General features: G+C 36.8%; 2 protein-coding genes and 1 long non-coding RNA gene across 13 annotated transcripts; 1 reads left to right on the forward strand and 2 right to left on the reverse strand.

The window, feature by feature from the left end:
• Window positions 1-591: 591 nt before the first annotated feature.
• Window positions 592-9,641, reverse strand: LOC111070780 (myb-like protein P). 11 transcript variants are annotated; one of them, XM_022361668.2, is made up of 13 exons: window positions 9,453-9,641; window positions 8,988-9,044; window positions 8,163-8,714; window positions 7,616-7,717; window positions 7,430-7,522; window positions 6,830-7,153; window positions 5,294-5,378; window positions 4,789-4,965; window positions 3,398-3,628; window positions 2,567-3,000; window positions 2,398-2,509; window positions 1,788-2,297; window positions 592-1,511 (listed from the first exon to the last, which is right to left on the reverse strand). In XM_022361668.2, the coding sequence occupies exons 2-13, from the start codon at window positions 9,009-9,011 to the stop codon at window positions 799-801; spliced, it is 3,357 nt and encodes a 1,118-aa protein (XP_022217360.2). In that variant the 5' UTR covers window positions 9,012-9,044; window positions 9,453-9,641; the 3' UTR covers window positions 592-798. The 11 variants fall into 11 exon arrangements, with proteins under 11 accessions (XP_022217360.2, XP_022217358.2, XP_022217359.2 ...); XM_022361666.2 differs by having other exon boundaries at window positions 4,777-4,965; window positions 9,453-9,640; XM_022361667.2 differs by having other exon boundaries at window positions 4,777-4,965; window positions 9,558-9,615.
• A 381-nt stretch (window positions 9,642-10,022) lies between these two features.
• LOC111070784 (ADP-ribosylation factor-like protein 4C) lies at window positions 10,023-11,512 on the reverse strand. The gene is made up of 5 exons (XM_022361693.2): window positions 11,379-11,512; window positions 11,199-11,318; window positions 11,041-11,138; window positions 10,868-10,970; window positions 10,023-10,668 (listed from the first exon to the last, which is right to left on the reverse strand). The coding sequence occupies exons 1-5, from the start codon at window positions 11,442-11,444 to the stop codon at window positions 10,120-10,122; spliced, it is 936 nt and encodes a 311-aa protein (XP_022217385.1). The 5' UTR covers window positions 11,445-11,512; the 3' UTR covers window positions 10,023-10,119.
• A 156-nt stretch (window positions 11,513-11,668) lies between these two features.
• Window positions 11,669-14,369, forward strand: LOC111070785. Its single transcript, XR_002607405.2, has 3 exons — window positions 11,669-11,740; window positions 11,804-11,818; window positions 11,900-14,369. It is a non-coding gene; the product is annotated as an uncharacterized LOC111070785 (long non-coding RNA).
• Window positions 14,370-14,852: the final 483 nt, after the last annotated feature.

The raw sequence follows: 14,852 nt of genomic DNA on the forward strand, positions 1-14,852 counted from the left end.
TTCGTTTAATGGCAATGGCTATTGGTTAATATTTTATTAAAGTTGGTTAAAGTTGACCTGCGGCGCTCCTAGTGCAGAGGTCTGAGGTATTTTTTGGTAACTAGCAGGAGCAGACAACTGTTGCTTTGGAGGTATTGTGCTGAAACCACTAGCTATGGGCTTAGACACCGGAAAGCCCCAACTAGTTCCCAACGATGTTTCATTTGCAATAGAGGCTGTGGGCAGAGGCCGATGCGATTCGTAGGTTGTGTTGATATTTGAAATGTTGTGACCCGAATATGCCGGCTGCTGATCTGTAAAATTCTTTGGTGGGGATGCATAGCTTAATATTAATATATATTAATATATATATATATATATATATATTAATATATTAATATTATTATTAATTAATAATATTAAAATATTAATATTTTATTCCAAAAGTGTTCACCTTATGTCATCTTTAAACACCGGTTTTACTATGTACTATGTATTCATATTTCCCCGTTTTTCGTTGTTATATATGTATTTAAGAATGCACATATGTTTGTACTTACGTAGCTTCCCATTTGGAATTTTTATCAATTATGTACTTATAATTAAAAAATAGTTTTAATAAACGATTTATTATTATTATTATTTTATAGACGCAAATAAACAAACGCAATTTATGTATTTAATAGAGCACATAAGTATCTATGTACTATGAACTATATGTACTATGCACTATATGTACTATGCACTATATGTACTATGTACATAGTTCGTAAATCGTGGTTTTTTCGTTGAGAAGCATACTTTATTAGTTGCACACATCTAAAAATCAGAATATGGCATATTTCCTGGTGCTGGTAAAACGTTTGGTCCTGGATAAATATATTGACTTTCTGGTTCCGTGCCCCAACCGCGGGCGCAATTGTTGAAGGTCTGAGCTTGGCTTGAGGAGGTTAGCCGCGGTACCGCATTGTTAGATGGTTGACCATATCTTGTAGATATACAAGGCGATCGAAGGGGTTGCGGTGAAATCGAGGCTATGGAACTAGGAGATCTTGAAGCATGTGACCCGGAAAATCGAGCCTCATTAGATCCAAATGCAAACGGTGTAGGCGATGCATTACGTACTTGGGATGTTTGCCGAACATTTAGATAATTTTGATTCGGGTAACTCAAATTTGGCTGCTCAAACTTGGACAATTTCTCATAAGATAACGGCGATGGGTTAAAGTTGACCTGCGGCGCTCCTAGTGCAGAGGTCTGAGGTATTTTCTGGTAACTAGCAGGAGCAGACAACTGTTGCTTTGGAGGTATTGTGCTGAAACCACTAGCTATGGGCTTAGACACCGGAAAGCCCCAACTAGTTCCCACCGATGTTTCATTTGCAATAGAGGCTGTGGGCAGAGGCCGATGCGACTCGTAGGTTGTGTTGATACTTGAAATGTTGTGACCCGAATATGCCGGCTGCTGATCTGTAAAATTCTTTGGTGGGGGTGCATAGCTGGCTAAGGAAATTTCCTTGGGAACGTATAAGCCTGTGAAAAAAAGAATTTCAAATTAAATTGATACGAACATTATAAGCTTTGAATAGACACTACGAGTACATTCAAAATAAACAGGTTGGGAACAAAAACTCAAGCAATTTAAAACGCTTTAGACAGACGCTACTATACACACGATAATAACACTTATCGGTTAATTAAGGAAATAAAGGAAATAGTCGTATTCTATGGACTGTGAACAAATACCAATATAAGATTGAGATTGTTAAACAAGAAAACACGGGATTTTCCGGGATCTAGAAGTCTTGCCTCCAGTTTCATTGTCAGCTTTGGTGGCTTCACTTGATAGATATGTCGAACAGTTTTGGTTTCTGGGCCTTGCAGATTCTGTGTGCTCCCTTAATGACTGCTGTTCGAACGAGTATATTAAATCTTGTACATTTACGTTTTCGTTTATTTCTTCATCGGTACTGCGACCTGTTTGTAGTACATCTTCATTATGCAGTCTTTCTTCATTGGGACTCTCATGCTTGAACTGTTCGTGATATAATTTGGTTAAACGGAATAAACGAGAGTCGTCTCTTCGCTTCAATATTTCTATTTCAAGTCGTTGCTGTTCCAAAAAATATTTTTGAAATTGTTCGAGTTGATGCAATCGGGTTTGCACATTAACTTCGAAATCAAGTGACTGATTTTGGCCATGGCCCATTTGAACATTTTCCCTAAGTATGTCATGTTCTTCACTGATGTATTGGTTGTTGCATTGCTCATTGTTATTTTCCTCCCAAGATGACAACGGTTCATTGAAGTCAAAATACTCTGGAACAGTTTATTCATAGCGTAAAAGTAATCATCTTCTCTTATCACAGTAAACTCGCGAAATACCAGTAATTTATTTAATCATTAAAGATTAACTTACCTCTTGGTAGTTCCACATTACGTCCTCCCCAGCCCTGGGCAACACTTGGCTTATAGGCCAATTCTCTTTGTGGGTTCGTGGGCAAAATGGATGATTGCTGATGGTTTAGAGACTGCAGACAAAACAAAATGTAGATGCAATATTATTAAAATAAAGTGCAGCTCATTACCTTTTTAAATGATTCCTGCTGATTACTCAATGGTATGCCGTAGGATACTGGTTCCCCTGCATCTGTCAAATCGTTTCCACCACTATGGAAATATGTCTTTGGTACAGACGAAGGTGTGAGACTTCTAGGTTTGGATTCCTCCAAAAAGGCAGAGCTCGCTGAACCTGTCTGTAATGCGGCCTCCCAAGGCGATTTAACAACCTGAAGTCCAGGCTTAGAATACTTTTCTATTAATTGATCTTGGTGAATATTTAATTGAACGCGATGTTTTCCAGCATCAGAATACGCCGGCAAAATGTTTGGCGACGTTGCCGGCTTTGGCTGATACTGCTGATAATCTGGAAGACCAGATGGATGACTTTGAGTCCCTGCATTTGTTTCATCGACTACCCAATTATCAGCCTTTCTGCGACGTTTTGCAAACAGTTCGGCACCTATATACATATATAGCATGTATATATATATGCATGTATGGTTGAGCAGATTGTAGAGCAGGCGGCGGCGGCACAGACGGTGGTGCCAGAGACGGCAGTGGCGGTAGCGGTGGCAGTAGCGAAGCAGGTAAAGCGATTGTAATCATTAAGTCCAAGGGAGAAAAAAATTGCGGTTATTTATGTGATTTAAACTGGTTAAATGTGTATTGATTCGATACATTATTTGGATTTTGGTTCAAAGAACAAAGAACATTGTAAATTACCTCGTGTACAGCAACATTTTTAATACACATTTGTAATTGTAAACTTTTAAATATTTAGGTTTCCTCATAAATAATGGTTAATCCAAATAATGATTTCAATACACTTCAATAATACTAAGGAATTGTCATGTTACCTCTTCCCTGATGAAGTTTTAGAGCGGTTATTAGTTCAGCGCAATTGTCAGGCGATAACAGTCCGGTTTCAACATTAATCGATTCTTTGACCGAGTTATAATCGCGGACTTGTCCTCTTGGATTCATTATGAGCTTTAGCGGTATTTTTTCCAGCTTTGTTAGTTCCAGCATGGAATTTGCATCTGTATTTTCTTTATAAAACGTCTTAACTTCACTTGTGCAATCTTCCTCTGTATGTGCAAATTATTAAACATTAAGATATTTTCAAAAACATAAATATGTACAGTAATCCCAACATTTATTCGTACACCCTTATCACTCTAGTATGAACACCTATGTATAAATTGGCGTGCGGTACGGTTAAGTTCCACAGAAACAATTAATTTGATATCAAAGATAAACTTTTCTACTATCTGTTCATAAAATGTAAATGTAAATCACATTCTAAATAAATAAATATGGCTTTTAGTTCCTCCAAAAGTCTTGTGAAAAGTAAGTAAAGCCATTAATGAAAAAATGTAGATCCCGACTGTAAGGCATGGTGGATGGAAAATAGTGGTTTGGGCGTGTATAGGTGCTGCTGGACCTGGACGAATGGTCTTCATTAATGGGAAAATGGACAAGGATATGTACAATGATAGTTTGAGTGATAATTTGCATCCATGTGCCAGTAAATTTGGGAATAATCCGAAGACAATCATGTTCCAGCCAAAAAAAAACCTCCCCAAAATTGCATCTTACTTAGATCAAATATGTCTCATTTACCACTGAAACCATCTCAAACCCACCACTCCCAGTTACCTTACTTACGGGAAGATATGAAAATTAGTAGAAAAACGCCTACTATAGTTCAACAACTGTTTGACTTAACCGTACGCCAAGTTATAGGTGTTCAAAGTAGAGTGATACGGGTGTACGAATAAATGTTGGGCTTACTGTATCTGTATGTACCTAGCTAATCTATATGATTATGTACCTGTGTCGATTCAATATGTACTATGTACCTGTGTATTTGGATATTATCTAAATCTAATCTTTTTATCTTCCTATTTTTTCTGAAAATTGTTGTTTGTTTTTATTTTTAATCCTTTAAAGTTTAAACCATTGTGTATAAACCGTTCGGAATGCAATGCAAAGCACAAATCTCATCCTTTCTATCACATTTGGAAAATATTCTTAGAATGTACACGGAGAACCAATTAAAATTCTATTAATCTTAAACTTATTGAGCTTAGGTGGTTGCCGTCTTTCAACAAGTGCTGGGTTCTTTTTAACTAGTTGTTTAACTAGACGTGGGAACTCTATATTTAAATCTCTCTCAGGGTAGTAAAACACGGTTAAGTATGATGACTTTTGCATGCATCGAAGTGTCTATTACCTTTATCACTACCTTCATGAACCCATTTTACTGAGCGTTTCTTGCGATTGACATACATTGTTTGACCCTTAGACGTTTGGTTACTGATATCACTCAATGAATGGGATATTCTTCGGGCTAGCTCAACCTGGTCTTCCACAGTTGGATGTAAGTTTGGAGAATAAAATGCGGATGATGCATATAGCTTTCCTATTTTAAACAAATTGAAAATCAGTTTAAGTAGCACAGAATTAGACGGTATACATTTGGTAAAATAACGTTTAAAAGGCGATACGTAATTAGTGATACGTTTTTAGTTTAGAAACAGCTTAAGCGATCAATATAAAACGTGAGTGAAAGCTGGAAATTTCAGCTGAGATTAGTCCAATGGCAATTGACCAAAGCGAAAACATTTCAAGCACTGATAACGGGTAGCCCTACGTATATATGTATGTACATGTGAATATACATATATTAATTGTAAGTTGTACGAGGCTTACGTATCACCTTTTCTATTTTTTTTTTTTTGTTTACTTACGATTTTTTGGCAATATTTCAACAGCATCGGTCGCAGGTGTGAATATTTTTCGCAAATCAATTGACTTCGATAAATTTGTTGTTTCCTATTTTAATTACAATACATAGGAGAGATTGTTCTAACTAAGCTTGATATGATTTTTTATTGTTCTATGCAAACCATTTAAGCATCTATTTAAGGTTTTTTGTGTGAAGTAAAAAATGCTTGAGCCACGGAAAATAATTTGAAAGACGATCATTGTTTTCTGCTCTTTAGCTATTCGGATCCATATGATACATACATTTTTTCTTTGCCACAGCTTCGTGCTTAGCTCTAATAAAACTTTTCTTTTGCTCTGATCGTATAGATCACTGGGCCGAAACCCGCGTTTTCTTTCTATGCAATTCATTTTCAAAAAATTAAGTGGTGGCTTTTGCGCATTAAGAAATACTTCGAACGTTAACCTATTGCATTATGACGATTTTTTTTCGATACTAGCGGGCGGCACAAATAAAATTCTAAAAAAGACACTTGTCGTTGAAGAAACATGCATACATACGAACATATCTGCATATGTATTAAAAATGTGTGTATGCACACACACATGACTCGTATGTAAATATGGCCACATACGAAGTTCTCTTTAAGGCTAATTATAGATGCCTTTTCAAATGTTGGAACGAAACGCACATTAATTTAAATTCTATATGATTTTCGGCAAACACATGCATAGACGTATACATAAGCAATATTCTCTCATTTTGAGTGTTCGGTACATATATATAAACACATATGTATACAGTATGTATACAGTGGAAATCATTCATGTTGTTTTCCATTCACGTGTTCAATTGCGGTTGCATTTGGCATTACATTTGAAGAGCACCAGCAGTAGCACCAACAATAACAACAGTAAAGTAGTTGTTTAGAAATATGTTCCATGAATATGTTTATGTAGTTATAAAACCATAGATGTAAGCTTACTTTGCCTGCCCTGAATTTGTAATCCCTTACATAGAGTATAGTATTAAGACTTACACCAGATAGTTGTTATACGAAAAAGCTAATACCCAACTCTTTAAGTATGTGCATACATATATTCTCGGTCAGCATCATCAGCCGCTCAATAAAGAAATCTCCAACCATAAAAACGCCTGATCGAAAAATCTTTTCGATCTTTATCTTTATAAAAATGTACAGTTGATTTTCTTTTGAAATTACTGAAAAAGCCATAATGACCCTATTCTCATATAACTGACGTAGGAAATGCGAAAATTGTGGGTCAATTTTGTAAATTTTAAAATATGTATTCCAACTAGACTCCACAATATACACATACTACTTCTATACATACAGAGCTAAATAAAATTTTATTTTAAGTAGATTGCTTTATCCTACAGCTACCAATCATGGCGATTAATCGATCGAATAAAATATCATAAGCTTTAGAGCGTATGTCACATATGTAGATAAGATTGGACTTGCTATATTTTTACGTGTTTGAAATTGTTTCTAACTTATGTCAAAAAAGCAATCCGCATTTGTGTTTATACGTACTTTTTTATTATGCGAATCATCACTTTGATTGTAGGCGGTGTGTAAATGCGATTGCGTAGAGCATAACCCATCTTGCTGGTTTATTTTTGAGCTTAAGAACTCTTGTTTCTCAATTTGCTGTTGTTCCCACTGTTTTTGTTTGAATTGATTTTGGGCAGTCAGCTGCTGAGCCAGAATCTGCTGCTGCTGAATCTGGTTTGTCAGTTCGTTCTGTTTTTGAATTAGCTTCAGCTCTTGCTCCTTAAGCTTGGTAATTTTTTCTTGTGTTTTTATATTAATATCTATATCAGATATAATGTCCTGAATTTGATTGTTAAAGTTTTTCTGCAGAGAATAAACAAAATGAATTGGCTTATAAAGATTAAATGGTTTAAATTTCGCACCCTCGCACAACATTACAACACTGTAAAACAATTTTTAAGCAGTAGTATAGAAATTTATGATTAATTTACGGAATATCTAAATTGGATTTAAGAGTGGTATAGTCAGCAGCTTTTTTACATCAGCTGCGAATTAGTCTTGAATCTAATTATACCCATTAAACTTTGTTATCTTATACAATTATTTGCATATTTCAACCAAAATTAACCAAACGCTTACCTGATCATTTGATAATCTCACATCCGCAACTTCGTTAGCTTTTTGAGTCGATATATCAGAGAATTCGTTTGATTTTTCCTTTAATTCTGTGCCCTAGTGCAAAAATTAAAAATAACATAAAGGAACACAACAATTTTAATAAAGTTTGCATATGTATCTATTATACCTGCTTGACTAGTAAGTTACCTTTTCATTTGCAGATGCTTTAACCAAAACAGTTTGGCTTTCGATTACTTCAGATGGTACTTCAGATTTCTCTGGCAAGTCGATAGCATTTTCGACGATATCCTGTTAGAAATGTTTTAAAGATTTAGCTTTCTAATCAAACTAGAGATTGTTAGTCAAGTTGTTAATATTTCATTTTATTAGTTTCCACAGAAATTTATCATTATAAATAAATTCTACAGTACTTTAAGCAATCTACTTCAATTGGTTAAGTTTCATTAAGTAACAGTTTTTGTTGTTATGCGGAGAGCTCAGATGTATGTATGTATATGTATTGAGATTTAATGATATCTAATGGAAAATTTTAAAAATCGAATGCTGCTTTTCTCAGCATTAAATAGCTCTAGATTGAAAAATACTTTGGTTTACTGGTATGCTCGTATTTCCATCCACTCGTAGTATGCATTTTTAATTTATAGATCTATAGATAGATCAGATAGCTTTGCTGCAATCGAAAAGCTTGGAAGCGCTTAATCAGATAATGTGAATATAAAGCGTTATTAAATACTTCTTCTGTCACAGATTCTGTCTCATCTTCTGACTCCGTTTCTTCCGCATATTTAGTTTCTTCCACTTCCTTGTCTTGTGATTTGGCATTGACTTGAGGTTCTGTTTCCAAATCGATGGCATTATTGGATGTTTCATATGTAGGAACATCTTGATGATTTGCGAAACTGCTTGCATCTATTTCAGTGGTAACTAAATTTTCAACCTCAGTTTCCACCACTGCTATAGCCGCTGTTTCCGTTGCCGCTGTTTCCGTTTCCGCTGTTTCCGATTCCGCTGTTTCCGTTTCCACTATTTCCATCTCCGCTGTTTCCGAAGTCGGAGTTTCCGTATCCGTTACCACAATCAAATCTACTATAGCAACAGTAGTTTTGGGAATTTCGTCCGAGACCTTAGCGTCTTGATCAGATTCTTTCTCAATAACGACTGAGCTTGAATCGACATTGCTTTCATCAATTGAACTATTAACACTTTGACTGGTTTCTACAGATGTTACGAGTCGTTCGGCGTTTTCTTCGGGAGCCATATCCGTCACTACAACTTCAGTCTGCGGCTGTTGTCGTAAAAAAAATTAAAATAGTACAATGTTTCTGCAAATTTGTGAAGAGATGGAAGGAGATCTGAAGGCTCTGTTAAACTAAGTAGTGGTAGTAGATCTAAGAATATTTATGAATGTATGGATGTATGTACATATGTCACAATTGGTTATGTTATGTTATGCCTTCGTCGCTTGTTTGTTGCAATAATTAATTGCATTTTTGAAACAGAGGGCTTTAAAAATCCATTCTATATATATAAAGAAAAATATTACACAAAAATTACGTACCACAACTTCAGAATTTGAATCCATTTCTTGTTTTTAATTCCGTACTTAATGAGGTATCTAAAAGTAATAGAAACTATAATTAGAAGGAACGGCCATCGCGCACAACCTTTTGCTGTTTGTCATAATAAAAAACGCCGATCCACATGCAACAGGTGCTAAAATGTATTTCTACTTTTATCTCGAGCTCGTAACATGTACACACATTCACATATGTACATGTATCTGTATCCCACGTGAGTTCTTCCGATTAGAATAAAACAAAACTCATTTGATATTCACTTTAACTTGCACGTTACACAATTAACAATTATTCACATCGTATAAGCATATATGTATCCACAACTTTACATACATACATATGTACCCATGCATGTACATTTATTAATACAAATGTATATATATAATTCCATTTTCCATTTTTCTAAAAAAATTTAATTGATATTTAAATGTATACTTATTAAATACCAGATATTCCAGCGGAGCAAATAATTTAAATTTTGTACAAGGCAGTACAATCGAACTATTGTAAGATGATAATAAAATAAATGCCGTCCTGACTAAAATAATGACCTCGAATGAGCGAGAGTATACATACGCCGCTCGATTTCAAGAATATGAGTGCACATCAAAGATAGCTTCCACACTGTCCACATTTTGTCTATTTGGTATATAATCAACGTTCTCACGAAGAACTTTTCACAAAATTTAAATTTAAAACTCACATATACATACATACATTCGCTTAGTTCAACCAGAGAATTTCTTGCTGCAAAGCGAGCAGTAGGTGCACAGTGGGTCCGATATATAAAAAAAAACGTTGCAATATACTCGCCCCAGAGCATAAGCGATCTGGTAACCAAAAATTCAGATGCGTCGGAAAAATGAACAGCATACAAGGCCTTGCCAAAAATACGATTATCTTAAAATCGAAAGAATCGCCCATCAAAATGTTGTTTGTATGTGATAATAATATGTAGTTCCAATGCGCTGACGCCAGCTTCGGTTTTTTTTAGATTGGATAGCCGTATTATATAATTAATATTTTTTTTGTGCATTTTCATTTATTTAATTGTGCTAAATAGAGTTTACGTTCTAAACACTTTCCCAGAGGTACGACCCGCTGTTTATACTATTACCGTCGCTTTTTATGGGACTTATTTATTTTTCGACGTTTTAAAATCATTTCATATAATGCGTCCAAACCTTCTTGGAGACCTTCGCCAGTTATAGCACACGTCGGTTGTATATACCAGCCTTTCATGTGCAAGGCATTTGAAGCTTCAGTATTGTTATGCTTTATTGTAGTATGCCAGTTTTGTTTTGTTTCGTGATGTATTTTCTTGTCTTCAGCCGAATCAGTGTGAGAAGGCATATATGAAAATGAGGCCAACGCGCCACTCATTGACGAATTGCTTTCGCAAGTTTGATCGAGAGGCGTTTTGGGAGCTATTGGAGAGTAGAGCTGGCTTGGTAGATGCGAATCCACTGCTTTCTCTGTGTATCTTTGGTTTGAAGAGCTATAACCAATTAGGTTGCCCGTTGAAGAAGAGCTTGAACTTATCGTTGGCATGTTTGGCACTGGATTATGAAGTTCGTGGAGTCCCAAAAGCTTTTCCAGCTCTTTAGCACCGCATGCGTTGGGAAGATCTTGTTTATTGGCTAGTATCAGTACAGGAACGCCCTGTTTAACAAACAAAACAAAAAAAGATCACAATTTATTAACGTTGTTATGCAATAAATAATTAATTATAATCCATTAATAAATTCAGTTTTAAATTAAGTTTAACAAGCGTTGCTTTGACTACGGAAACCTTGACCAAGGTTATATCGTTGGATTATTAAATCTTATAGCTTACACAAAATATAAATTTGGTTTTCACCTGATTATCTGGACATTTGGCCGTACGCATTAATTCCATTTTTGCCTCTTCCATGCGTTCCGTATCGACGGAATCAATAACAAACAAAATGCCATCCGTGCATCTGAAAGTTATCAAAAAATTTAATTAAACCACCATTCATTTTTAAGTACGTATTAATCAATCAATCATACCGTGTGTAACTTCGCCACAAAGGCCTCAGTTTTTCTTGTCCTCCAACATCCCAAACTAGAAAATGAATTCCCTTTGCTCTTCCAATCGTACCTTGTACCTTAAAGTTAACAAGGTCTTAGTTAAAAGACATGCTCTACTTTTATGAATCATTAATAACCTTTTCACAATTAAATCCTATAGTGGGCACTGTATTTAAGTACTGATCAAATTTAAGTCGGTATAGTGCCGTTGTTTTTCCAGCAGAGTCTAAGCCTAACATGACAACATGCAACGTTCCCTGAAATGTAAATAATGTAGCCTTTTTAAATGATAACATTAATATTTTCAGAAAAACTACCTGGGACGGCAATGCATCTAACAAGTTTCCATTCTTTACCAACGGCTTGACCATTGTTGCGCCCATCTTATAAACAAAAACTTTTCTTTACATTACTTTTGCTTAATTCTTCTTGTTACATTTCGATAACGCAAATCGATACATTTTATCTATTGACTTATCATACGTTAGAGGTACTCATCCAACTGCTTTTTGTTCTTTATACCATTATACACTCACCGCCACTTGAATATGGCACCGACACGACACCCCTTAAAACGGTTTCGCAAATTCGATTGTTGGTCTGATTCAGAATTGCTAATTCACATAGATCAGGGACACATTTACGATGCTATGTCTTCGTGCACCTCTCTTTCATTTGGGTAAGCCAGTTGACGATTAATAAAAAAATAAAATACATCTGATCGTGAATAAATTTTTTCCAGGTGATTTTAATAGTGGTACTAATGAAAATGTTTAAATTTGGTTCAGATTCATCTATAATAACCTTATCTCCTTTTTTCTTATATATTTTGTATTAGGATGTTTCTGCCAGCAAACTAAAGAACTATTTTCTGTACCAACTGATCTTATCTCACGCAATACTTGATATGCTATTGCATCTGCCATTGCTCTCTGTCATCAATTATTTTTTATCCTCCTTCTATTGCTCTCTCTCAAAGACCCACACGCTACCATGCCACTCTCGGCGGAGACGACTCTCGCCACGGCGAATAAGAATAAAAAAAATGTTGGATCATTTTGAATAGTTTCTGCCCTTATATATTGCTTTTTTCTTACTGCTGGGCCTTTCTACTTACAGCCATATGACATTAGACTTTGCTAACTGACTAGCTGGAAAAATAAAGATGGCCTTATGGGAAATGCCTGCAGTCAGAGCGAGAGAACTATATGCGTCAAGCTGGCTGTCCAGTTGAGCTGCGAGCAACGCTGCGGCAGAATTTATCGAAAATTTTACTTTGCGGATACAATTTTGCTGGCTTGGTGTCTGTGTTCTGCTGGAAAACATCATTGTGGGTCAAGTAGTGTCTCAGTTGTTCTACTAAAAGCCATTAGACGTGTCTAGAGACGGAATGTTGCCTTTTGTCTCTACTGCTATCCCTCTCTACGCAGCAAAATTGTCTAAGTCTAATGTCATATGGCTATTAACGCCAACTGATACGCTTTATTTATACAAATCTCCGACCATTATCAGTGCATTAAGACTTCGCTTTGGCTTGCGTCATATTTCGCACGTCAGCATCCTAAATGCTAATATTAAATATAAATATACTAGAAGGAAAGCTCCTTGCGCATTTGCTTCGATCAAGTGCCAATCCAAGGTTCTCTCGCTCACACAACCCACATACCCATTCTTCTGATCACTGCGGCGCCTTATAATCACATCATAGTTTTGCATTGATACTGAAATGGATGACAAAATAAAAATAGCTAATAGCACCAAAAAAAAAATGAATACCATTGATGACTTTGTCATCCGTGTAATGTTATTAGAAGTAGTTATTAGTACAGCAGTGGCATTCTGCACGATGTTTCATTTTCTGTGACTTTTCTTCTTCTTCTTCTCTCTCATGCCATTAGGCGAAAACAACACAACACATTTGAAAATATTTTATCTGTTTACATTTTTTTCCTACATCTGTTTTCTAGAGATGTGAGCGAGAGAGAGAATAAAGGAAGTGGGCTAACAACTGAAAATGAATTTCTTATTTCTGGCTATAATAATAATCCGATCTGATCGTGATTCGGCAGTATGGTAGATGTGTGCATTCTCTACGACACCCCGTATCTTTAAAATTTTGGATGCCACAGATTTTCGTCTTTTGTTGAGGCCAAAGTGTGTGAAAATCCGAAATTTTGAAATAAACTTCTAACAGTGTGATATCAATTAAGTGGTAAAAGTGGATATGTGTAGCGCAGAGAAGAAAACGTTTCAGACCTCATAAAGTATATTATTAAGTTCCACCTGACTGTAAATAACATCTGCGTATGCGTAAGACGACGCATCGGCAACGCATTGCTTGAAGCGGTGATGACAGATAGCGAGGTATGCTGCAAATTTCCAATAAATGAACTTCAGATACAAACTGTTGCCTACGTACAGATAATTGCAAGTGTAGTGGTTCGTTCCCTTCTACCGAGCTGAGCACACTTTCTTAATTAGAACCTTTTGAACCTTTAGAAATCATAGGGCTTGGTAAACTCAGACAGCAAAATCAGAAATATCGTCTGCAGCAGGGTCCTTAGCGTATCGAGTTTTGCTGTCTAGTTCTAGTGGGTACTCACAACAGTTTGAACTGCGTTTTCAAAGTTTAAACTCAGCTCGGCTCAATACCAAAATCAGTTAATCCTTGACTGTAATGAGATCGGCGATATTGCGTCACTTATAAGCACCGCAGCAGCATTCGGATACAAATCGATATGATCTCCATGCATGATTTTCCTTTCCGATTAAATCCCGTTGAATAGGTAGTCCTATGTGTAGACGTGAGCTGAGCGAATATCCCTTGCAGTCGTCTCCAGATCCATCAAAGATAGCTCGGCATCGCGTGGTGGTGCTATCTGGTCTAAACACAGCGTGGTGGTAGCGGAAGGAATCAACTCCATGTGTCCTCGTTGCAGGTGGTAGTCCTCCATAAACTCGACGTATTGTTATTTGAGTTCAGGAAACTTTCGAAATTTCCGTTCGAGATAAGCGAAGCGTACATTGTGACAATTTAGACCTCATACGCGGGGCAGAATCTTTTTACCGAGATTGAACGATGTATACGCAATCATCTCTGCAAGTGAGCGTGTGAACCAAGTGTTGCTTATCTGGATCACTAGCGTGAATGGTCGCATTACATTAAACCGAGGTAAGCAACATGTTGCGAATTGAGGGCAGTCCCATACGGTGGCTTGGATGGGATTTTTTGGACTAGATCGCTGGTTTGGTTTCGGAAAGGTCCGAAATGTCCATAAGGAAAGGAGCCCCAAGAAGCCGTAGTCTATATTTACCCAGGGCCGAAAAGTGACAGAAGAAGTAGGGGACCGCCTTTTCTTCCTCGACCCAGCAACTCCTACAGAAGTCGTTGTGAGTGATTACTAATTTGCCAGTGTCCCGTGATGGCTCGGGTGAGTCTGTAAAGCGCTTCCGAGCGTTTTTTCTCCTATTATTTTAAGGCAGCAATCGAATCATCAGCAGCCTGCGGGGGTTGCCAAAGATTCCTTAGTTTCTGAGCGCTTGGTAACGCTGAGCTCGGTAGCCACCCCGGTAGCGGGTTCGCCCTTGGGGCTCCCCGACGTGAGTTGGCCCGATTGCCTTTTCGGGCTCACCATCGCAGCGCCTGCTGTCCTCAGACGGTGGACCGAAACAGTTCGGCACTGGTTTCCCATGTGCGCAAATAGAGGGATATGGCCCGACCTCGAGTAACACCAGCAGGTTAAGTTTTAACCGAATTTTTAACAAATGTCACTATTGTCCAAACAAATTTG

This window comes from Drosophila obscura, unplaced genomic scaffold (genome assembly GCF_018151105.1).
Source record: "Drosophila obscura isolate BZ-5 IFL unplaced genomic scaffold, ASM1815110v1 contig_187, whole genome shotgun sequence".
Lineage (NCBI taxonomy): Eukaryota > Metazoa > Arthropoda > Insecta > Diptera > Drosophilidae > Drosophila > Drosophila obscura.